Source organism: Helicoverpa zea, chromosome 11 (assembly GCF_022581195.2).
Source record: "Helicoverpa zea isolate HzStark_Cry1AcR chromosome 11, ilHelZeax1.1, whole genome shotgun sequence".
Classification (NCBI taxonomy): domain Eukaryota; kingdom Metazoa; phylum Arthropoda; class Insecta; order Lepidoptera; family Noctuidae; genus Helicoverpa; species Helicoverpa zea.
In genome coordinates this window covers 12868159-12890782 of record NC_061462.1, presented here as the reverse complement: position 1 = coordinate 12890782, position 22624 = coordinate 12868159, and the positions used below count along the sequence as shown (strand labels likewise).

Below are 22624 nucleotides of genomic sequence, written 5' to 3'. Positions count from 1 at the left end.
TTTACATTAGGTACATTTTATTATCACTGTCATCGGTATATATTATTTTAATGTGACTGCCTCTTCTGACTGATTCCGTTTTCATGTGGCAATTAGATATCAATGAACAATTAATGCAGTCTCAATAGCAGTTCTAATGGGGCCCGATTCTCCTAATTTTACTTAAGCGACATACGATTCACGTTCGACTCGGTTCGACTGAGATTCAATCCCGACTCGATTACGATTGAAGCGTATGTGGCATTCCGCTATTTTTTCTTTGAAATAAACGTTTTTATCCTTTTCTGTCATTCAATAATGAACCATTTTGTCTGCATATGATTTACGATTGCAAAATGATTGTACAGCAAACTACCGTATAGACCAAAATCACCAAAATAGCAGACCAATCGCAAACCAATCGAATGTCATTGGAATACGATTGGTTTTATATTATAATAGCAGAATGCCCGACAAGGTTAAAAACTGCTATTGCGATCAGATTGCGATTCAATTTCTATTCGATTTTGACAATATTAACTTAGGAGAATCGGGCCCCTGGGATATCAAATATTCTTGGGTCGATTTATACTAGCGCAGAGTCGAAGCGCATCGAAGCGTCGCATTTTTTACAATTAAAGCGAAGCCGCACGAATGCGCGCGTATTCGCCGGAATACGCGTGCACTCTCACGTGTAGTACCTAATGGGCATCAACAGCAGAGCTATTGAATCACTTGCCAGTTGACGCGTTGCGTTGGTTCGCTAGTGGGCGCGTGGATACACGAGAATGCGTGCGTACCAATTTGTGTTGTGTGCGCGCAGACGCGCGAATTCCGACGAATGCGCGCGTCTCTTTAAAATCTCCGAAGTACCTAATGTGTGCGTTACGCCGTGGAGTTAAGGTTGAATTTGTTAGGTACCTATGTTCAGTTTTGGATAGACGCTTCGATGCGCTTCGACTCTGCGCTAGTATAAATCGACCCTAAGTAAAATTTGCAAAATCAAACCTTGTTCTTCGTGAAGTTAGTGTTTCTACCTATATTGCCGTGAAGGTGTGCGTACGCGCAGCGGAATGTTTTTGAATTTAAAGATTTTAATTATGCAGATAATTAGTGTAAGACTTTCTATAATTGTGTATGGTAAACAAAAATTTGTGTATGCAGCCATTGTGGAGAAATTCACCAAAAACTGATTCCGCTGGGCGAACGTTGTCCTGGCGGAACTTTTTTAATCCATAGACTTTAGAAGAAAAGAGATGTGTCCAAAAATTTGTGTGTATTTGTGTATAATTATTTATGTATGAATGAAATCAGTGCATGCATAAACTTTGGAGAAATTTAAGTTTCCGCTACGCGAACGTTTGGTCATTAGCTAGTTTCGATTGGCGATTTTCGCTGAACCGATGATTTGCAATATACCTACCTACATGCATGGCATTTGTTAACAACGTATCACATTACGCAGTTGTATTATCTACATCAGCGGTATATATGTATGTCCAAATAGGTAACATTTCCTTGGTTATTGGACACTGAAAAACAATATTCTTTTGGAATCTACAAGACTATTCGTGAGTAAACGCTTATCGGGGAAATGTCAGCATTTCTGTGCGTTTCAATTCAGCAGTGCAGTCGTACATCTCGTATGTCTGGGTAGTCGCACTGGTTGATATGGATGGACTGGAGAATGGTCAGTTGGATGGGGGATTACAAATAAAAGACTCGGCGTGTTACAAAAAGTACATCTCTATTAGAGAGGGCAGCGCGAGCGGCGCGGCGAGGGGCGAGCGCCCGCGCCGCCTGCTGCCGCCGCGCTTCATACATAGTTACTGAACAACACTGTACCGCACAAACTTTAGACCCCATTACATGCGTACGACTACTAGGTGCCCTAGGGAGTTCAGTCAGAGTTACAACGCTCTGTGCCAAGCTTCGTCGTCGGTGACGCATCGGCTAATGTGCAGAACATTTGTCATGGTAATGTAGCACTGACTATGAGCGCTACGGATCTACTCGAAAGGTACCTTCGAATAATGGTAGTTCCATGATTGTAGGATCTAAATTTTGTTTACAGATTTGCGCATCATTTCACTTGTAAACGCTGTTCCATAGGGCAAAAGGTGTTAGATTTAGGGCTCGCGTAATGAAGTGTGAAGGCAACGTTTACAAGCAAATGTGTGACGTAGAGTAAGATAGGAGCGGGCCTGCCCACTCGCGGACCGACATCGGTGTACAACTAGCGGCTCGTGCAGGCGCTGCCAGGGTGTGTCCGCCCTGCACGCGGGTGGCAGTGACAGCCGCACACCTTGTAAGGCAGCACAATCGTGTTCAAATCATGCATTTGCCGTCTTATTCATAATAAAGCCATGCCCATCATATATTCTGTCTAACTTTCTAACTTTCATTTCTTTGTATCGAAGCAAAAGAAAGTGAAGTTTAACAAAAAAGGACCATATTCTGCAAAAATAGGTAAATGAGCGAATGGGTTTAATATAAATAAGGAACTTTAAAAGTCACCGCTGAATCACGCCTCTTCGCTGGCTTACAAAGTGCAAAGCACGGTTAACAAACGATGATATTACTATTGGTTTACATTAAATATAAATAAATTATTGTAGCTGACATCTGTACTATGGATGGAGCCGGCGGCGTTCCGACAATGACGATCGACCTCACAGAAATAGTAAGGAACACGTTGGCCGTACGAGCCGACATATCATTGAAGACATTATCATGTTGGCAATTCGTTAATAACGCTCCCAAAGTCTACGCGGTTATGCAGTGGACGTTACCGTAAATAGTAAGGGCACAGTATTGTTCTCAGTGCCGTCAAAAATATATCCATTAGGGATATGATGTTGATGACGAAAAATATTATAATAAAATAAGCAAAAAAAGTTCAATACCATAATCAAATATTGAATTTGCGGAAATTTTAATTTGAATTCATTCCTTACAACTACGATTCCATCAGATGCCACGTCCCGCGCTAATGTAATCACCCCCGGAGTGTACAAGGATGTGGGAGTGTCAATAACGAATTTACCAAACTGTAGTAGCCGACCTGGGAGAGTCCACAAGCCGCGTGTGTGTGTGTGTGTGTGTGTGTGTGTGTGTGTGTCGGCGTCACCGGCGCAAGCCGCCCGCGCTCGACGCGGTACAAACGCGATGTCCGTCCTTCTACAGTGTAAAGAGACTCTCGAATATTATTTACAATAAATAAGTACACGAAATTTTGTCCAGTATGTGGCAACACCACATACTTCACAACTCAATAGAAAAACAATGTACTTACGACATATTAGTAGTACAGTTAAAAAAAATCGATGAAAAACTAAATAAAAAATACAGTCACTGCCATTTTTTTTTAGTTTTCTTTTTTAACTAATATTAATAATATTAGAATATAATACAGTTTCAAATCGTTATCGATGTTGGTACACAGTAGTGTAGGCATGGGCGATGCGGTGCGGCACGTGGCGGCGACCTGGGCCGCTGCGAGCTCTACTGCGCCCAACATCCGTCACATAATTACTTCAATACAGACCTAAGTAAATGCATAAGAACATCTGCATCAATATCGTTTTAGCGAATCGATACAATAACATACATTTTATTTTAAATACAAAATACGTTATTTATAGTTCTGGAAAGATTTTTGGAGCTAGTCTAGAATTTATTATTTCGTAAAGTCGGCGACGCGGCGGGTGCCGGCGCGGCACCGTCTAACATAAAACCTAACAACTATTTACACTCATATGTATTTTTTTCTATTTATCGTTCGGTGTCGCGCCCAGACGCGAGTCGGACGCGCCGCTACTCACTAACATTACCGAACTCGACCGAGCCGCCCGCCGGGCCCCGGCCCCGGGCCCCAGGCTCGGGTCCCGGGCCCCAGCGGGCCGCGCTCGGCCGGCGGCCGGAGAGGGAACAAATGTTGACGTTAGAATTATGCATGTTGACACGAGCGCATAAGTGCAGCGTCGCGAGTGCCGGGCGGCCTCGCGACAAGTTCAATAACTTAAATTCACATTCAATATCGAATTAAAACGAAACATATCATAGAAGCTTAGCGTATCTTACATAGATGAAGAGGGACGCGACGGTCGGCGAGGTCCGCCGGCTCGTCGGCGACGCGATCTGTGCGAGGACGATGACCTAATTTCGTCGAATCAAAGCGAAGATCCCACGGACTAGCTACGTAGGCTGTGAAATCACAGAATGCAAATATCGGGGGGACGCGGAACAAATCAAATGTACAAAAATAGGTGTCGCGCGGGGTTCTAGCCACGCTCGGGGCGATTAATTGACTATCTAGAGTGTGGGCGCTAGCGGCGGTAGGGCTGGCGCGGCGCGAAGGCGCGGTGCTGCGACTGCGGCCGGCGCCGCGCCGCCTCGCGCCCGCGCGTCTTCTTCTCCTCCACGTTCAGCTTCACGCCGTCCGCCGCGTCCGCCGGGAAGTACAGCGGCTGCAACACGCACGGACATTCTCAGGGACCCTCACACTCACACCTTTTTTAGATCACCGACTCCTTGTGAATGCATTATGGTTTTTTTCTTTTCCTAGGTTTCAAAGGATACAGATATTTCTAATACAGTCGTTTTATCAATCAGCTGTAATGTTGAACGTTTTGAGCTTACCAGCATTAAGAATCATACAAAGCTATTTTGCAACTCTGATGACAAATAGTGATTTTGACTTGGATATTTTTAAGTCTTTGAGTCGTAACTTTTCATTGACTTCCCAAAACTGTTAAATATAGAAAAAATTGCAGTATGTATGTAAAGGCTGCGTACCGCGGCGTTGAGGCAGTCGTGCGCGGCCTGCGAGGTCTCGTAGGTGATGAAGCCGTAGTTGGGGTGGCGCGGGGCGCCGGGCGCGGCGGGCTTGGAGTGCACGCGCAGCTCGGCCACGGGCCCGAAGCGCGCGAACAGCGCCCGCAGCTCCTCCTCCGTGGCGCAGTGCGGCAGGTTGCCCAGGAACAGCTGCTGCGCGTCCGAGTAGCGCCGCGGGCCCTCCGCCGCTGCACACACCGCAGCGTTAGGTGACCGATTCGTACCGACTACATCACACATCACAAACTAATATATTAAAAAAAAACTGTATATTTCTGTTTAGAAATAATTCCAAGTTTTGTTTTGCGCCGAACGCCACAAAGGCAGTTTTAACAGGGAAGTTTTGAAAGAACGACGACATAGTCGTGACAGATGCGTGATAGTTACCGGGCGGCGGGCGCGGGCGCGGGTCGGCGGGCGGCGCGGGCGCGGGCGGCGACACGCGGGCGGCGGCCGCCGGGCCCGACTTCAGCAAGTTGGCGTACGTCTTCGGCTCAGGCGCCGCCGCTGTGTACCACATTTTACACAAACATACAAAATATTTATCTAAGACAGGAAGGTTATCATATATGCATTTATAGAGAGTAAGTTTTCATAACACCGAGATTCTACCAAATTGTTCGCAAACAAAGAACTCGTACTCGTCTGGAAGTTGGTAATTGATACACCCGTAAAAAAATTTCAAGCTAGTTGCGCTGTTCCAAAAAGTGGGTTTTATGGAGAAGAACCGGCAATAAACTACATAGACACTCTTTAAAAAAAAAATGTTTACTATGTTTTATGAGTTGACTCTGAGAAAATTATACAATGCAAGTTGAACTAGGAAGATATATAAAGTGACTTTTCGAAGATAATAAATTAAACAAACCAAGTTATATAAGCAATTAGTTTTGTATACTAACGTGGGTTCGGCGGCGGCGTGGGCTCGCGCTCAGGTTCGGGCTCGGGCACCGGCTCGGACGCAGGCGCCGGCGCCGGGGCCGCGGGCGCCGGCGCCAGCCCCGGGGGCGCCAGGCCGGGGCCCGCGCCCGGCGACCCCGGCGCGGCCGCCGGCGCCGGCGCGGGGGGCGACGCCGCTGTCACCGGCTCGGCCTCCGGCTCGCTCGATATGCCGCTAGCTGCAACACCGTACAGGACGAGCGTATAGCATTTACAACATTACGTGTATGGGCACAGTAGGAGTATGGATGTCTGAGCGTACCTTGCAGCGCGGCGACGAGATGGTCGCGCGGCGGCGGGTGGCCGTTGAGGTGCGGCGCGGGCGCGGGAGGCGCGGGCGGCGCGGGGAAGGCGGCGGCAGGGAAGGCGGAGGCGGGCGGCGCCACTGGGAAGTAGGCGGGTGCCGCCACCACGCCCCCCGCCTCCTCCTCCTCGCCCTCCGAGCGGCCCGAGCCCGAGCCCTCCTCGTCCGAGAACACTATGTCCTGCGCACACAGCATGAGCGTCACACGGAGGCCGACACGTCGGGGCCGGCGCGAGGCGCAGACACGTACCTGGTAGCGGAAGATGTCGTTGTGCACGTAGTACTTCTTGGGCGACTGCGCGGCCAGCACGAAGGTCTGCGTGAAGCGGCGCATGGGGGCGCCGCCGTTAGACAGCTCGCCCGTCACCTGCACCACCACGCCGTTGCCCAGCGTGGCTTGCGCGTCCACCTGTGATTTTGACGAAAGTAATGTTTAAGGCTGTGGAACATGGTGGCAAACTTAGTATGGAAGAACCTGATTGCTTGGCCCAATTTGACTAGACACAAAAAATTCGTTCACAAAACTGTATTTTTTAATGAATTCATCCCGATATAAGTTGTCAGCGACAAGTGAGGGGGTGCGGCATGGAGGAGGTTACCTGGCTGATCTTGGCATGGCAGTCGCGGAAGTTGAGCTGCTGAATGCGGTTGTGGATCTGCTTCTGTCCGACCACGGGCAGGGTCTCGCGGTTGGGCGCGTCCAGCCCGCCGTGCACGAACGACGAGTAGTTATTGTAGAATCTGCAACAACGAGACGTTCAGCGTTAATATCTTGGGAGGCATCCTATCATGTCAAACTGCCACCGTAATTCGCAGATAGTCGAATAATTTTACATCTATACTAATATTATAAAGAGGAAAACTTTGTTTGTTTGTTTGGTTGTAATGAATAGGCTCAAAAACTACTGGACCGTTTTAAAAAATTCTTTCACCATTCAAAAGCTACATTATCCACGAGTAACATAGGCTACATTTTATCCCGGTACGGCCAGTATTTACGGACGCGGGTGAAACCGCGGGAAAACGGCTAGTTAATAATATTTGTAAATATTAAATTAAATTAAACATTATTTATTCGTCAAAAAGAATTAAAATAGAGTGTTGCCAGTGACCCTCAAACTAGGATCTGTATCTTAAGGATCTGAGTACAGCAGTCAGGTTTATTCATGTATATTGTAGTATGTAAGGTATGATACAATATATATATTACTTAAATATGTTAACTTATTTATTTATTTGTATTTAAATAGAACGGCCAACTTAAAAGTAGTATTATGAAGAAGATGCAGCTAGTATTATGATGTCACCACCAAACAACAAGTCCATTTGTGAAGACAAAATGATTAGATACTTAGTAATGACTTATATGATGATTCTCTCAGAATGCGGTAAGTTGTCATGTTCAATGGAGTGGTACTGGTACTTGGCAGTGATCTGACGACCCAGTAATTGTGTCGCAATGTGTCGCGCTCTTCACTCGTATCAATACATGAAGCATCTTGCAACAGATAACACTCATTACCACGTCAATGTTTTAAGATGCTACTTACTTATCTTGACGATAACTAACTCATCATCCTCCGAGCCTTTTCCCAATCATGTTGGGGTCGGCTTCCAGTCTAACCGGATTCAGCTGAGTACCAGTGCTTTACAAGAAGCGACTGCCTATCTGACCTCCTCAACCCAGTTACCCGGGCAACCCGATACCCCTTGGTTAGACTGGTGTCAGACTTACTGGCTTCTGACTACCCGTAACGACTGCCAAGGATGTTTAATGACAGCCGGGACCTACAGTTTAACGTGCCATCCGAAACACAGTCAATGGTGTCTAAGATATACTTAGAAAGTACATACAAACTTAGAAAAGTTGCATTGGTACTTGCCTGACCTGGGATCGAACCCGCGCCCTCATACTTGAGAGGTTGGTCTTTTACCCACTAGGCCACCACGACTTTTTTGACGATAACTAACTACAACTGAGTATAGAGCAAGTGGAGCAATAACATGCTGACAGTGCAGCTGTCAAGTTAACTAACATCCTTTTAATGAACAACACCACCAGCCGAACATTACTTAACTAAAGGTTGCCTACACCATTGCAAAATTATCAAGACCTGAGATTACCTTAGACTTATTGTAGCTAAAATGAGAATATTAAAACATGACCATTACAATAACTTGCATTACATTGCAAACTCATACGACCATGCAGTGACCTATGATCAGGGAATACGAGTCAAGTGATGAGTCATCGCCTGTTGTGATTTAACGCGCCAGATACGGCGCCACAGTACAGCAGGACATCTGCTTAGGTATCAAACGAAAGTGCAATCCTAAGAGCAGACTACTACCAAACATATACATACCTACATCTGTGGGCGTCGACGCAGCCTCATTAGTATTGTTTAATACTTATAATTAAAGTTACTATAATCTTGTGAGAATGTGTTTTATGAATTAACATTATTATTTGTTTAGTTGCTCATAACATAAATACATGTATATTTATTTTATAAAATAAATGTTATGTGCATATCTTCTGAATCCTGGGTGCTTATTTATTTCATATGTTATTAACTGGTTAGTCAGCATGGTCTGCAATCTGCATGAAATGTAGATCCAACTTCAGCAAAAGAGTTGATCATATGTTTGGGCTTTCTCTGTATGATAAGCAGAGACAAGTGGTCAGCAGTAGTGAATTAAATAATAATAATAGTGCATAATGCCTGTCATCCGCTACTCTTCCGACAAATTATTATAATTGTTATATTTGTGTACTTTATAATTGGCGTAATGTTTGGTATGATGATTTAATGTAATGTAGTATCAGCTGTGAAGCCACCTCTCATAAATAAATAAATGAGATAGTGATGATGCTAACCTGTGCAGGTGGGCCGGCGCCTTGTTGAGTAGCGTGTAGTACTGCCGCACAAACTCGCGACCGACGCTCTGCGGTGACGGGGACGCCTCCATTACCATCGCTGTTGTTCACAGTGCGCCAATACAGCCCTCTGCTATACGCTGCCCTGGGAAACACAACATCTTCACTATTGACTTATATCATGCCCCACAACATTATATATGTAAAGAAAATAGGTTAATTTAGTTTAATTTTTTCTTTTTATTTGACATGCTTACACAATGGTTTTTGAATGTCATAATTTGGCATTGGATTTTCACTTGAGATTTTTATTTTAAAAAATGTGATTAAAAATTGAAAAAAAAAATAGACATTGAATATTGTTTTATAAGACTATGGTTTTGGGATAAGATAAATTTATTATTGAATTGTTTTTCTAATCAGGAAGAAACGAAAATTCACAATTGTAATTTAATAATAAGCTAGTATTAAAACTCTCCTACTTCTTTAAGCTGTGCCCTATAGGGTCCACATTGTCACTAATCTAAATGTACCACCTGTTATAACATATGGAATGCTAATAAAGAATTGAGTATTGAGTAACATTATTTATTTATTTATTTAATGCTTCTGCACATTTTGTACAAGGGCGGACTTAACGCCTTAGGCGTTTTCTACCAGTCTACCTTTGGGTGGTGGAGAAATAGCAGTGGTAGGTGCAAAGGTTATATTATGATATTTAGTGTAAAATAAAATAAAATACTAATATATATTATAAATAAACATACTATACATACATACTTAATACATACATATTACAATTGCCAGGAGAGACAAGATAATTAAAAAAGAAAAATAATAATCTACGGTAGCGACTCTGCCAATTTCCTGTGGATGTGGTCGCGTAATTTCTTTTTGAATGTATAACGACTGTTAACCATCCTGATCTCAAGAGGTAACTCATTCCAGAGAAGAATAGATTTCACAAAGAAGGAAGAGTGAACAATATCTGAACGGTGAGCAGGGCAATGAAGAAGACGATTATTAGAGGAGCTGAGATTTTTGTTGTGCTGTGAACACACATACTGAAAGTGGGAGGTTAAGTATGAAGGTGAAGACGGGGTATATAGTATAGAAAAAAGAGTAGTTAATGTCCTCATCACACGTCGTTGTCTTATCGGTAGCCATTTAAGTTGCGCTCGATAGGCTGACACATGATCGTACTTGCGGAGATTAAAAACGAATCGAATGCAATTGTTGAGAAGCCGGTCAAGTTTATTGAGCAGATCTGCATTCAGGTCATAGTAGCAAACATCACCATAGTCGATTATGGGAAAGATTAAGGTTTGCATAAGCGTCGCCTTCACGTTAACCGGGAGAAAAATTTTCAAGCGATAGAGGAACCGCAACGTACCGGTCACTTTCTGACTGAAAGCTGCAACCTGTGATTGCCAATTCAGCGTGGTGGAATTTAAAACCAAAATAAGGCAATTTAGTCAGTGTATAATTTACTTTTATACCTATACATATAGTGTGTCGTATCTAATTAAATAAAATACGTTAAAATACTGGTAAATACATATAGTGGATTAGCACAAAGAAAAAAATAAAATACGTAAAAATAAAAAAAAATGTTTTTTTCAAACACAGTAAACAGAATAAAAATGTGCGAGAATTAGAACACCATATAAGAGTCAGTCATTACAACAAACTGAAATTCTCTCTTGAAAACTGACAGCTGTCAACTGGTCAAAACATTTGATACTCCTAACTTTAACTCTGTTTTACACATGGTGTTGTAAATTATAAAAACGAAAAATTACTCCTTTGGCTAAACCACTCAATGGATTAGGTGTTTTTTTTTACAAACCGCCATAGAATATCATAAAGAATATGTGATAGAATTTAATGTGATTAGGTACAACACACCCGATATAAGATTATATTAGCTGTAATGTTGAACATTTTGAGCACCACAATTATTCAATTATAAAACCAGATGAGTGATTGTAAAGTTGTAGTAGTTCAGTCAAAGGCCTAGCAGTCTGACTGAATGTCTATTATAAACAGTTGGCTGCAACTACAGAATTAAGTTATTAAACCAAAACAAATATGCACATTTGTGTTACTGTTCTTCTGGCCAATCTATGAAATAGCCGTAGCAACACAGCTGCTCATAACAAGACGATTATTTCATTAACATTGACATTATTTTACAATACATTATTAAATTAAAGACCAAAATTAAAACTGAAATCAATGACTGTCAATAGTATTTTAATACTTTATCTGATTACTATATACTTTATTTGATTAATTCTTACATGTTTGAATGTCTCTTTATGTAGATACAATCAATATGATTCTGTCAAACTATAATTTTTATCAACATTACACAGCAACTGTACTCTGCAGTTTCACAAACAAAAAGTATAACTTTTTTTATATATTATTAGCAGAAACTTTAATTCTAGTCTTATTTTCATTTATTATACATGCTTGGGGGTATTTGATGTCATTTTGATTCTATTAATAATACATACATCAAAGCACCATCCATTACATATTGATATGTCTGACTGGTATGTCTACCCTCTCATAATACTACTGCACAAAGCTATATTTTATATATACAACATTCCTATAAAATTTTTAAAAACTTCCTTACTTAAATATGACGCAGGATTATAGCATTAAACCTTTGCTACTGTGTATATTTATTTATGATTGAGAGAAGACGGCTCAACTCGGCGATGTAGCGCAAGTGAATCAGCACTAGTACTGTACTTGCAGCACGAACTTGTGTATGCAGTAAACAAGTGACAGATATCGTGCCTACAGTGCCGCGAGCTTGCATCACGCGTTATGTAAACAATCACTCGTTAAATTCATCACTAGGGACATGGATATCACCAATAACTAAATCGTATTGTCAAAGCACGCATGGCGACTCCGACCTTAGAATATCCGTTTCTTTTGTTACCTCGCATCAAATAAACTCACAAAATGTTGTCAAATTATGATTAATATCACAAAATAAACGATTTTAGATATAATTGTGACTGAACCAAGTATTCGTCAACTAAAACACAAAAATTATGAGCATTAACCTTTAAAAAGGAATACGTCTGCCGACAATCAAAATAATATCGTACTACGTTTTTAAATAAATTAGCTGCTGTTTGGACTTACCTCAGTAAAATTTAGGCATTAAAGTAGAGTAATCGGCAGCAATTATCCAGAAATTCGCGTAATTTTCACGATAAATAAGGACTGAAAACAGAAAAAGAGCCTACCTCACCGTTCGGGTGTCAATTTAGTGCAAATGTTGCCGGACGTAAAAATAAAAAAACAATTTTGTTTTTCCGGTTTAGTTTTAATACCTAAAATACGGTCTAAATATTATTCTAATTTACCAAGATTCGTTGTGTTTATTTTTAAATAAAGCTATAATTCTCTTTTCGAATAATTAATACAGTTGCAAACACTGTTCTGAACTGTGTAAATATAACAACATGCTTTCTTGTATCAGTAAGAATAATTACGGCATCCCATCTCAATGCTTATCCCAACATGTAAATTCAATTAATGTTTCTAATCCTTAATTTTCTGCCAATACGTCACAAACCCCTACTCATAAATTCGAAAAGCGTAGTACAGTGGAATCACACATCAATATGAGCGATTTCGCTAGCGTAACGGCGCGTAATAACCTTTTCTCGTATCGGAACAAAATATAGCTTATGCAACTTGGATATAGTCTAGCTTTAGCTTACTAGCATTTTTTTTTAATTGGTTCCGTAATTTCGGAGCCTTTTGGGCACAAAAAGCAGCAAAAGTTTATCTTTATTTTATTAAGTAGTATAGATAGATAATAGATAACCAACTTAAAATAAATAGTAAAATACAACAATTTAAATTTACAGGATCCGTGGTAAAAACACGATAAATTAAGAATACCATCTACTACCTACTATCTCGTTTTCAATGACCCATGTGGTAAAATTATTGTACATGTGTATAAAAACAAGTGACTCATAATGGCGGACTTCGTGGTCTTTATCACAGAACTCGAGTACACGTTTTAATATACTGAAAGTATCTATTATCGATAGATAGGTCTTAATGTTTCTAGGAGAAAATAATAGTTCGGTATGGGTTAATGTTTTGTTACTGGCATTATGATCATGATATCACAAGTCCTATCATGGAACTATATATGCTATTAAATTAGATTAATTTAAAATATACATTTATCTTCGAATTTGTGGAGCTGATTATTTTTTTGATAGTTCATGCTGGTTACGAAATAAATCAAAATTTTATTAAGAAAATTTACAAAATTATATAAAAAAAACTGTATAATGCTGTATACATTTTGTATTGTGCCTGCATGTATAAAAAAGGCGGTAAACGTTATGTCTGAATGTTGGCAGTTGGCTATCGATTAATTCATGAATTGTTAAAATGTTGTCTCTTTCTCTCTTAGTCTCTTTAGCTATTCATCCTTGTCACTAACGGGATAGACGCCATTGACCTCCTTCGCGTACTATTTTGTGATTGGTTGTTATTTGTAGAGGGGATGAATTGTTTGCAAAAAAAACCGCGTCTCTGTGCGTACTACCAACATAACAGTTGTTTCGCGCCGACTCATCACGCATTTCCTTTCTTTCTTCTGCATTTGGCATTCGGAGTTAAAGGTCGCGTGTGGACCTTAGGTTTAAGTTTATTATTAATTTTAGCCTAAACATAAGTCATGGCCAATAACGACAACTTTGCACAAGACGTTACTGATAATCAGCTAAATGGAAATGCAGAAAATGGTGGCGGAGACACCCAGGAACATAATAGTGCCGAAGCGCCCGGACGCGATGACGACAGGTATGTTGGTTCACGTTATATTTATTACTTCGTTCGTATTTATTATGTCTTTATCCTTAGCGTAATCATATTTTAATCACCCGGACACTTTCGGAAATTCATTCTGGCAATTATTACAGTAGCTATCTGCGACCGCTACAATGGCGGCGTTCTGCCATTATCCTTATCGGCATAGCGCTTAATCTATTTTAATCGTTAAGATCTTTTCAAAATTTACCATTCTCATCTTTACAGTGCATTCTCTACGATTTAAGTTAAGACCCAGAAGTCATAGTTTTTATTTCAGAACATTTCCAGGCTTATTTTATTAAATTTAGATTATCTTCGAGCCGCATGAAGTAAAATGGCGTCTTATTTGCGCGTCTCTTTTGCACCCGACACCGGCTCGGTTCAGTTATCGATTTTTCGTTTGGTTCTTTGTTAGCATACTTGTGGTTCGTGAATGCCGGTGTTGTGCGGTTCCAAAGCTAGCGGTAAAGCGTACGTAGGTAGTTGCAAGATTTTAAATCGGTAGCGCTATTGTGCGTCGGTGAGGGGTCGTCGCCCTGTAGGCGCGGCGCGTTGGTCAGTTTGGGGCGCTACTAACGCTGTGTCTCTCTGCAGGTGTGAGCCTGCGCCGCCGCCGCAGCTGCCGCCGGAGGACGTCATGGTATATATCCGCTGGGCTCACACTAAAGTAAAGCTATGACCAAACTGACTAGTTGTATCGGCCACTTAACTTTGGGCCTGGATCACCTTTGCCAATTTCAAATCTTGCGATATGACTGTAACATCTTGTTTCATACTCGTTGTCCTGATTGATAATGTAAATTTCCAGACTTTACTTTTGTAACTTACAGGTTGTCAATTTGTTTTGCTGCAGTGCTTGGAGTTTGTTTTGAAAAGATAGTAGCTGTAAAGTACTGTAAACAAGTACTGCATAGTGTTAATTATTAAATGTAATTTTTAAGTCAGTTTCTAAATCGAGACAAGCCTAGATGGTCTATTTCTTCATGTTTTAATCATTTACATTGTAATGTCCACAGAAAACTTTTTGTTGGAGGCCTGAGCTGGGAGACCACAGACAGTAAGTGTCATTACTATTTTTCCTGTTCTGTAGTACATGCGAGGCATTATTAATAGGCACAGCCTTATCACTCTCTGACTCACACTGATCATGTCAGTTCAGGTGGCCAGACATGCCAACTTTTAAAATGATGACTTAATTCAGTTCTGCTTCTGACTAAATATTGAAGAAAGCTTATACCCACATTTCTGAGATTTTCTTAATTTTAACATAAGAACTATTGATGATGCTATGCAGTGTTTTTAATTACAACTTTCTCATTCACAGAGGAATTACGTGAACACTTCAGTGCATATGGAGAGATCGAAAGTATCAATGTCAAGACTGATCCAAACACTGGGCGATCCAGGGGATTTGCCTTCATTGTGTTCAAGGCACCAGATTCCATTGATAAAGTGATGGCTGCTGGCGAGCACACTATCAACAACAAGAAAGTGGATCCTAAAAAGGCTAAGGCCAGACATGGCAAGATATTTGTTGGAGGCCTCAGCAGTGAAATATCTGATGATGAAATCAAAAACTTCTTCAGTAATTTTGGAACTGTAAGTGACTTGATTCTTTGTTTCTCTTTGAGCCTTTATGTATAACCAGGTTTTTATGATGACAAATCCGGTTTTGGTGAGATAACATTTCTTGACATTTGCTGAAGAGGAATCCGGGCCACTGATGATTTAAAACAATTATTTGAAAAAATTTTGATCAATTGCAGGACTTACTTATGTTCTTTTCTTTTGCAGATTATCGAGGTTGAGATGCCATTTGACAAGACCAAGAACCAAAGGAAAGGATTCTGTTTCATCACATTCGAGTCTGAGCAAGTGGTCAATGAACTGCTCAAGACACCTAAGCAGACGATCGCCGGCAAAGAGGTGAGTCATGAGCGGTGACCGCAGTAGCCAGCGTGTGTAGCGGGAGTGGAGCATAGCAATGCTATAACGGTGTGTGGTGTGCAGGTGGACGTGAAGCGCGCGACGCCGAAGCCCGACGGGCCCGGCGGCATGGGCGCCCGCGGCGGCCGCGGCGGCCGGGGGCTGCGCGGCGGCCGCGGCCGCGGCGGCTACGGCGGCCAGGGCGCCTGGGGCAACGGCGGCTACGGCGGCTATGGCTACGGACAGGGAGGCTACGGCGGCGGCTACGACGGATACGGCTACGGCGGCTACGGATACGACGGCTACGGGGGCTACGGCGGTTACGATTACTCCGGATACCCCAATTACGGTAAACGCGGCAAGCAGTACTAGTATAGTGGCGAGCCCCCGCTAGCCCGCTCACCGACACATTACCTCGACTGATGTTACCTGATCCTAGGATACGATGTGAAACGTAGTAGAGTAAGGCGCTAGGTTAGCGTTGCGAGCGAGGCGCGACTCCGTCCTCGAGATATGCCTATTTACATTATAGTGAACGTTTATTTTACGAGGAGATCGACATCACGCGAAGCTTAGGTATTTAATTTAGTGTGTAGGAAAATATTTATTTTTCTATATATTTAATGTTCTATCGAGATAATGTGTAGTGAATGTTGTCGAGGCGACAGTGTATAATCTGAATATAATCGCAGCTCTGTCTAAATTTTGAAAAACTAGGATTAATCATCTCATATAACTTTGCTAAAATCATTATTAAGTTGCATATTTTGTTTATTTCCACGAGGAGCGCTTCGCGTACTCTCGTGCGTAGATCGTAGTGCAGTTGCCCATTCGGCTATCGCTCTTTATCATTGTTTCAACGGGTATAAACTATATTCTGTACATATGTATGTTACCTGCCTTATGTTTATAAGCGTTCGTTTGTAATACCACTTTTGACATATGTAGCAATGTTGCTCGAGTTTCTCTCCTTTTTTTTGGTAATCATTTTACCTTTCGACGCTCTCGCCACATGCTACATTTGGGAAATGGGGTAAATATGGAGAGACATTGTGAAAGTGATAAAGATATGATGAAGCTTTTGAATAAAGCACTGTTACAAAAATTCTCAATGTGTTTCCATATGTAACCCTAGTCCACTCCCTGCCCCTTCTGACTCACCACACGCTTCATACTTTACACCAATTGGAATAGAACTACTAATCGCATGCATATAAATTTGCATAAATACTATATAGTACATACTTACAAGTCTACTACCAACATGCAAGAGAATTCTTGAGTCGCTCTCACTGTACTAGCCAGGGTCAAGTGAACAGTGGTGCGCGATACGGTTGTGCACGTGTCGCCTCACAACTAGCTCGCTACACACATTCTGCGTGTAAACCTGGGTAGATCCTAAATCGTCTCGTAAGCCTTGCCCTACATCGAAGTGACTAGTTGGCCCTTAGCTAGGAATATGTAAGTAGAGGTGCTACAGTCCCCCGCCGAGACGATTTAGGAGGTACCCGGCGTGCGGCGGCCGCGTGTAATGAGTGTACGTCGCCCAGTCTCCTGCTCGACCACCGTCCGCCGCGCGCCGGCCGGGGTGGAGGCGGACTAATGTGTTTGTGTTGCGGGCAGACTACGGCGGGTACGGAGGGTACGAGGGCGGGTACGGCGCGCGCGCGGCTCCGCGCGGCAAAGGTACTCAGCGCCGCCTCCGCGCTCTAGCACTCGCGCGGTCACTGACACCAAGCCCGCCGCCGCACTCTTGTCTCTGTTCCATCCGAAGCGAAGCGTATATAGGGGATGTCAATTTTTATAAGCTCTACTGGTTTGCATAAGCGAGCAGTGGGCCAAACGTGTCATGCGATTGAAATAGTTGGCTAGAGCGTGGAGGAAGCACGATAGCTCGGTCGCACGTGCGGCCGGCCGCCGTGGCCGCCGGCCGCATGCGGCTGTACAGTAGTTTGTCGTTTTTGTCGTGAGGCGGGCCCGTCACCGTCCGCTGGTGGCTCGCATGACACTTAACTCGCTAACCTGCTTACTACTAAAACCTGTTGGGATAAAAACAAGCAATAGATGCGCTATTAAATCTACATTAAGTTGTTAACTTAGTTTAGAGTCATGGATTGGCTATACAGTGGTCCATCTGCTACCATGTCGTTGTCGTTCGAGTTGACACGTGTAGGTGTCGTGCGACCGTGGCGCCTCACGAGTCTGCATTCGAGCTAGAATTTTGTACCTGTAATGATGTTATTAATTTGTACTACTTTTAGATCATAAGGTATTACTAATATGTAATCACATTCCACTTTATTACCCCAATAAAGCACTGTGAAATCAGTGTTACCATTGCATGTATTTATTTAGTCTTAATCTTTTTCCATATTCAACAGCTTGACAAATAACCTAGAACCAGTTATGTAGAGTTTAGCGTTACAAACAGGTGACGTTACAGCCGGGTACCAAGGTGGCAAGCAGCGCGGCGGCGGCGGCGGCGGCGGCCGCGCCAACCAGAGGCACCAGCCCTATTAAACACTGTACCTGCCGATAGTCATCTCAGTCCAATAGTGAGGTGAGCATTCTTGGACTTACGCTAGAGCTGATTATTTACTTACAAATATTGTATTTGGGGTACTTTTTGCTGCTAGTGTCTGATTATTTTTGAGCCAACAATAATAATTGATTTGTCATATAATTGTAGAATCAATTTTAAAACGTAGCTTGTTGTCCGCAGGTTAAGTCACCGGTCATGAGTGTCCCCTGCGCTTCTCGCCTCGCCGCGCTGGGGGCACGTCATTTCATTCCACATAATTAATTTAAGGAAGTAATTGATAACATTTTAAGAAGATTTTTTAAGGGTAAATACTGTCAGTTGCGATATAGCCGTGTTAGTTCGGCTCTAGCGTAAATTTATTATAATATAGTATGAATTATAGATTCACTGAGTATTATTGCAGATTGATTAGATTCAATTATGACATGTCTCGAAATTCTACCTTACGTACTGAACTAGAAATAATGAGTAATAATTATAATACAGAGCTTATAAATTTGTAACAGTGTCCCTGTACGCCGGCGAGTCGTCTTGTGCCGTGTGGTGTGTCTGAGCTGTGTGTGTGTCGTGTGAACGTGTCGTAGCCCTCATGTCACTGTCAGTTATTGATCTGGATCTCATCGCAGATGTGTAGTTTTGTACTCTAATTTGGTAAAGGATCGAGCAATCAGAATCATGTATTTTATACAAATTAGATGTTTCTTCCATTGATTAGGGATGAAATTAAATTTTTAGACTAAGTAATCGGTCATGAACAAACTGGAGATATACCAAGTTGTGTATGTCAGAATAAAACAAATGTGTAAATAAAATATTGACTTTTTGTCTGTGTTTATGTCACTGAGCAATTTATCCGCTGTTTGTGCGCATTCGTATGTGGGCAGCACATGTACAAATTAGTATAATTAACATTACCTACACAGTAGTCCTTAACCCGTTGTATTTCGGAGCACAGATATACGCGAGACAGTTGATTTTCTATTGTTTTATAATTAGCTACATACCTACAAGCAGTTTAACGTGTTATCTACTTAGGTTTTCCTCTGTATACTTACTGGAAAGTAGAAATATTTTGCACACACATTAATTAAATGTTGAAACTGAAATGTTACTGATTCTACTGAAAACCTGCCAGCAATTTAAATAATAAACATGCCAATAATTGGAGTTACAAGAGTTATTTTTTAATTTATTCAATGGCAAGTCTGTCTCCCAGTATTTCTTTGGATAAGCATCTAGATTTCAACGGAAGGATCCAGTGCAGGGAGTTGCTGCTAGCGTCGCTGTCTCCACGAGGGACTCCTAAACAGCTATGGCTTATACGGCTGTTATTCTGTATATGTGTTTTGAATAGGTATATTCCAAATGAAGCCTAAGCCAAAATAGGAAGGTATACCTAGGTAGGTACTTGAATTTTAAAAATGTCCATCAGGATTGAGGAGCCACTTTTTGTATCTTAACGAAATTTTGTACTTATTTAGTAGTAAGTTAAAAAGTATTGTAGGCTCAATCTTGGGATTTGTAGTATAATGGTTCAAAAGTTATATGAACACAAAGGTGGCTCCTCAATCTAAATATTTGGACTGAGAAGCCACGTTGGAACACACAAAGTATACGATTTACATTCTTGAAAATTTTGTATGATTTAGTAGTAATTGAGCGCAATGAAAACTAAAAATTTAATTCCAGTGCCTTTAATATTTAAGAAGAAACAATCCTTTTAATGTGGCACCTTAACCCATACAATGAAAGTGTGAATTCCCTTGAATCGTAAGTGGCAAATGTGTGCGTTACCCTGGCCAGATGTTGTCGAAAATGGTCATTTTAATCTTATAGATAATTAGTTGTGCGGCTTCTGTAATTGTTGCGCACATTTTTAAATTTGTTGCGCTTATAGTTTTTTAATTATTTCACAAAAACATTTCCTGCTGGAGTAACGTTACCCCAGCCAGACCTTTTTCTTTCTGATGCTCCTGCTCCACCTGCGTCTTAACGCGTAAAATTTTGGCGTTACGCAGATGTGGCCAACGTTTTAACCTTTTCACCGCCACGCCATATCGGTATTCCTATGCCCTGTACGCCAAGCCCGAAAATCTTAATTAAATATCTACTAAAAAATACATAAAAGTAATGATTTAATAGGTTTATTTTGTATTTTTCTGCGACCTGTTTTTTGTCGAGTATAGCCGTCGTTGGCGCACAGGGCACGCTTGCTCATGTCGGCTATAGCCGACATTGGCGTTCAAAAGGTTAATGGCATTTAATGCTACGTTCAGACGCGCGCCGCGCAGCCCGGCGGGCTGCCTGGCGGGCAGCGCGGCGTGCAGCCCGTCGCGGGCAAGCGGACATTCAAGCTGTTCACACGCGCGCCGTCGTGTCAGTCAGTGCAAGAATGGCGAGCAGCGAGGATCTTGGTGTTGTTGCTGTCATAGCCTTTGGCTTAACTTATTTTTATTGGAAAAAGAATCAAAATGATGAACGACGTTAACAATTCCGCCATGTTGTAATCTCCGATCGTAGCGACTTTCTTAGAACGTTTAATCGTCACGAAAGCGCAGGAGAGACTGACTGCCCGCGCGCGTGTAAACAGTCGCCGGGCGCCCGCACATTCATCCTTTGAACTTTGCCAAAAAACCGACACTCGCCCGGTTCGCGGCATTCACGGGCACGGGCGCGTTCACGGGCTCGGGCGTACCGTTTACACGCTCGTGAACGTGACTGTGCCCGTTGAATGTCGATTTGAACGCGCGCGTGTGAACGTACCATTATACAAATGGCATTATTAATAGCATTAAACGTTAAGCGATAACTCGGGTGTCGGTTTTTTGGACACATCAAAGGGTTTTAGTGCGTAGTTTAGCGCGCTTAGTGATGTTGGCTACATTAATGCCATCTCATTGCACGCATGCAGGGACGAGTGTAGATACTTTGTTTAAGGGGTAACTGCATACAGCACGAGCACGATAATGGAATGGTCAAATGAGAAAGCTTTAGTTTTTAGAATTATTTTGTGTGTCTAAGTTTAACCTCTTCAATGTGTGTTAACACGTTACCCAACCAAGTTTAGGTTGTTACGAAAAAGCGAAAACGCAGAACATTATACCATCTTTTGAAATGTTTAGTATAATACACCTTACAATTTAGGTACAGACGCGTACACTGTTAAATATACACTGTTAAATAAGACATACGTAAGTTTAGTGTTAACTGAAAAAAACATTGTATATTATTTATTGTCTGTGACGCCAAAATTTTACGCGTTAAGACGCAGGTGGAGCAGGAGCATAAGATATGCATTATTTTGGTTTTATTATTGCCGAACAAATTTAAACTAATTCCTAGGAAGTCATGTACAAAATTTGATAAGAATCCGCTTAACCATTTCAAAGATCTAGCAAAACCGAAAACGTTACCCCAGCAAAATCTCGAATAACTTCGCAACCGAAGAAAGAACAAATACAAAATATGGCACAACATTTACAACTAATTTTATCTATACATATAATAAATCTGTAAAAAAACTGTGTCTGTACATTGAATATATTAAAAAAATAATAATTGGGTGGGGTTTAGAAACAGTAATGGAGCACAAATCCAAAAAAAAATTCTGTCTGTATGTCTGTATGTCTGTTTGTTTGTACACGCTAATCTTCCGAACTACTGAACGGATTTCAATGATTTTTTCTTTGTTGTGTTTCTGTGTTGTGTCATTATTAAGCCTGGTCAACATATAGGCTATAATTTATCTTCGAAACTTGAAGACCTGATGCAGAACACCAACAGACCATCAAAACTATAAGAGATACAAAAATGGTGTCATGGCAAAAATTGTTTCATGTGATGAGCATTTTCAGCTGAGATAATAAATTTGAAGATCTGGAACACCTGATGTGGAACCCCAAGAGCCCAGCTTCTCTGTACCATATACAGGTATGCCGTTTTAGCAAAAGTTGTTCAATTTGTTAAGCACTTTCTATTGACTTATACAAATTGAAGATCTAAAACACCTGATGTGGAACTCCAGGGGCCCAGCTAGACTATAGCATATAGAGGTATGACGTTTTAGCAAAAGTTGTTCAATCTGATAAGCACTCTCTGTTGACTTATAAAAATTGAAGATGTAAAACACCTGATGTGGAAACCCAGGAGCCCAGCTAGACTATAGCTTATAAAGATATGACGTTTTAGCAACAGTGGTTCAATCTGATAAGCACTCTCTATTTTGACGTATAAACATCGAAGATCTGGAACACCTGATGTGGAACTTCAAGAGCAATACTACACTTGAAATGTATAGAAATGAATGTTATGAAATAGGTATGGTGAATCAAAAAAAGTAATTAGTCCG

General features: G+C 41.7%; 2 protein-coding genes and 1 non-coding gene across 8 annotated transcripts; 2 read left to right on the top strand and 1 right to left on the bottom strand.

Annotated features, from left to right (window-relative positions):
- Positions 1–1707: 1707 nt before the first annotated feature.
- Positions 1708–12264, bottom strand: LOC124634339 (ras GTPase-activating protein-binding protein 2). Of its 3 annotated transcripts, none has more exons than XM_047169882.1 (10): positions 12111–12264; positions 8940–9084; positions 6658–6799; positions 6309–6467; positions 6017–6239; positions 5895–5933; positions 5718–5789; positions 5203–5322; positions 4777–5042; positions 1708–4448 (listed from the first exon to the last, which is right to left on the bottom strand). In XM_047169882.1, the coding sequence occupies exons 2-10, from the start codon at positions 9035–9037 to the stop codon at positions 4308–4310; spliced, it is 1260 nt and encodes a 419-aa protein (XP_047025838.1). In that variant the 5' UTR covers positions 9038–9084; positions 12111–12264; the 3' UTR covers positions 1708–4307. The 3 variants fall into 3 exon arrangements, with proteins under 3 accessions (XP_047025838.1, XP_047025841.1, XP_047025840.1); XM_047169885.1 differs by having other exon boundaries at positions 4777–5003; XM_047169884.1 differs by lacking the exon at positions 12111–12264 and adding an exon at positions 11587–11700.
- A 1298-nt stretch (positions 12265–13562) lies between these two features.
- LOC124634222 (RNA-binding protein squid) lies at positions 13563–19099 on the top strand. 4 transcript variants are annotated; one of them, XM_047169667.1, is made up of 8 exons: positions 13563–13799; positions 14825–14865; positions 15133–15407; positions 15603–15734; positions 15819–16083; positions 17358–17420; positions 18178–18294; positions 18457–19099. In XM_047169667.1, exons 1-7 carry the CDS (start codon positions 13675–13677, stop codon positions 18252–18254), a joined length of 978 nt encoding a protein of 325 aa, XP_047025623.1. In that variant the 5' UTR covers positions 13563–13674; the 3' UTR covers positions 18255–18294; positions 18457–19099. The 4 variants fall into 4 exon arrangements, with proteins under 4 accessions (XP_047025623.1, XP_047025622.1, XP_047025625.1 ...); XM_047169666.1 differs by having other exon boundaries at positions 18166–18294; XM_047169669.1 differs by lacking the exon at positions 17358–17420 and having other exon boundaries at positions 13564–13799.
- LOC124634795 lies at positions 14988–15060 on the top strand. Its single transcript, XR_006984929.1, has one exon. It is a non-coding gene; the product is annotated as a small nucleolar RNA snR61/Z1/Z11 (small nucleolar RNA).
- Positions 19100–22624: the final 3525 nt, after the last annotated feature.

Coding starts and splice junctions, on each gene's coding strand:
- LOC124634339 (XM_047169882.1), bottom strand. CDS start 9,037: ATGGTAATGGAGGCGTCCCCGTCACCGCAGAGCGTCGGTCGCGAGTTT. Junction 6,468..6,657: donor GCCATGCCAAGATCAGCCAG/GTAACCTCCTCC, acceptor TCAAAATCACAG/GTGGACGCGCAAGCCACGCT. Junction 4,449..4,776: donor ACGACTGCCTCAACGCCGCG/GTACGCAGCCTT, acceptor TGCGTGTTGCAG/CCGCTGTACTTCCCGGCGGA.
- LOC124634222 (XM_047169666.1), top strand. CDS start 13,675: ATGGCCAATAACGACAACTTTGCACAAGACGTTACTGATAATCAGCTA. Junction 14,866..15,132: donor GAGCTGGGAGACCACAGACA/GTAAGTGTCATT, acceptor TCTCATTCACAG/AGGAATTACGTGAACACTTC. Junction 17,421..18,165: donor CGCGGCTCCGCGCGGCAAAG/GTACTCAGCGCC, acceptor CGTTACAAACAG/GTGACGTTACAGCCGGGTAC.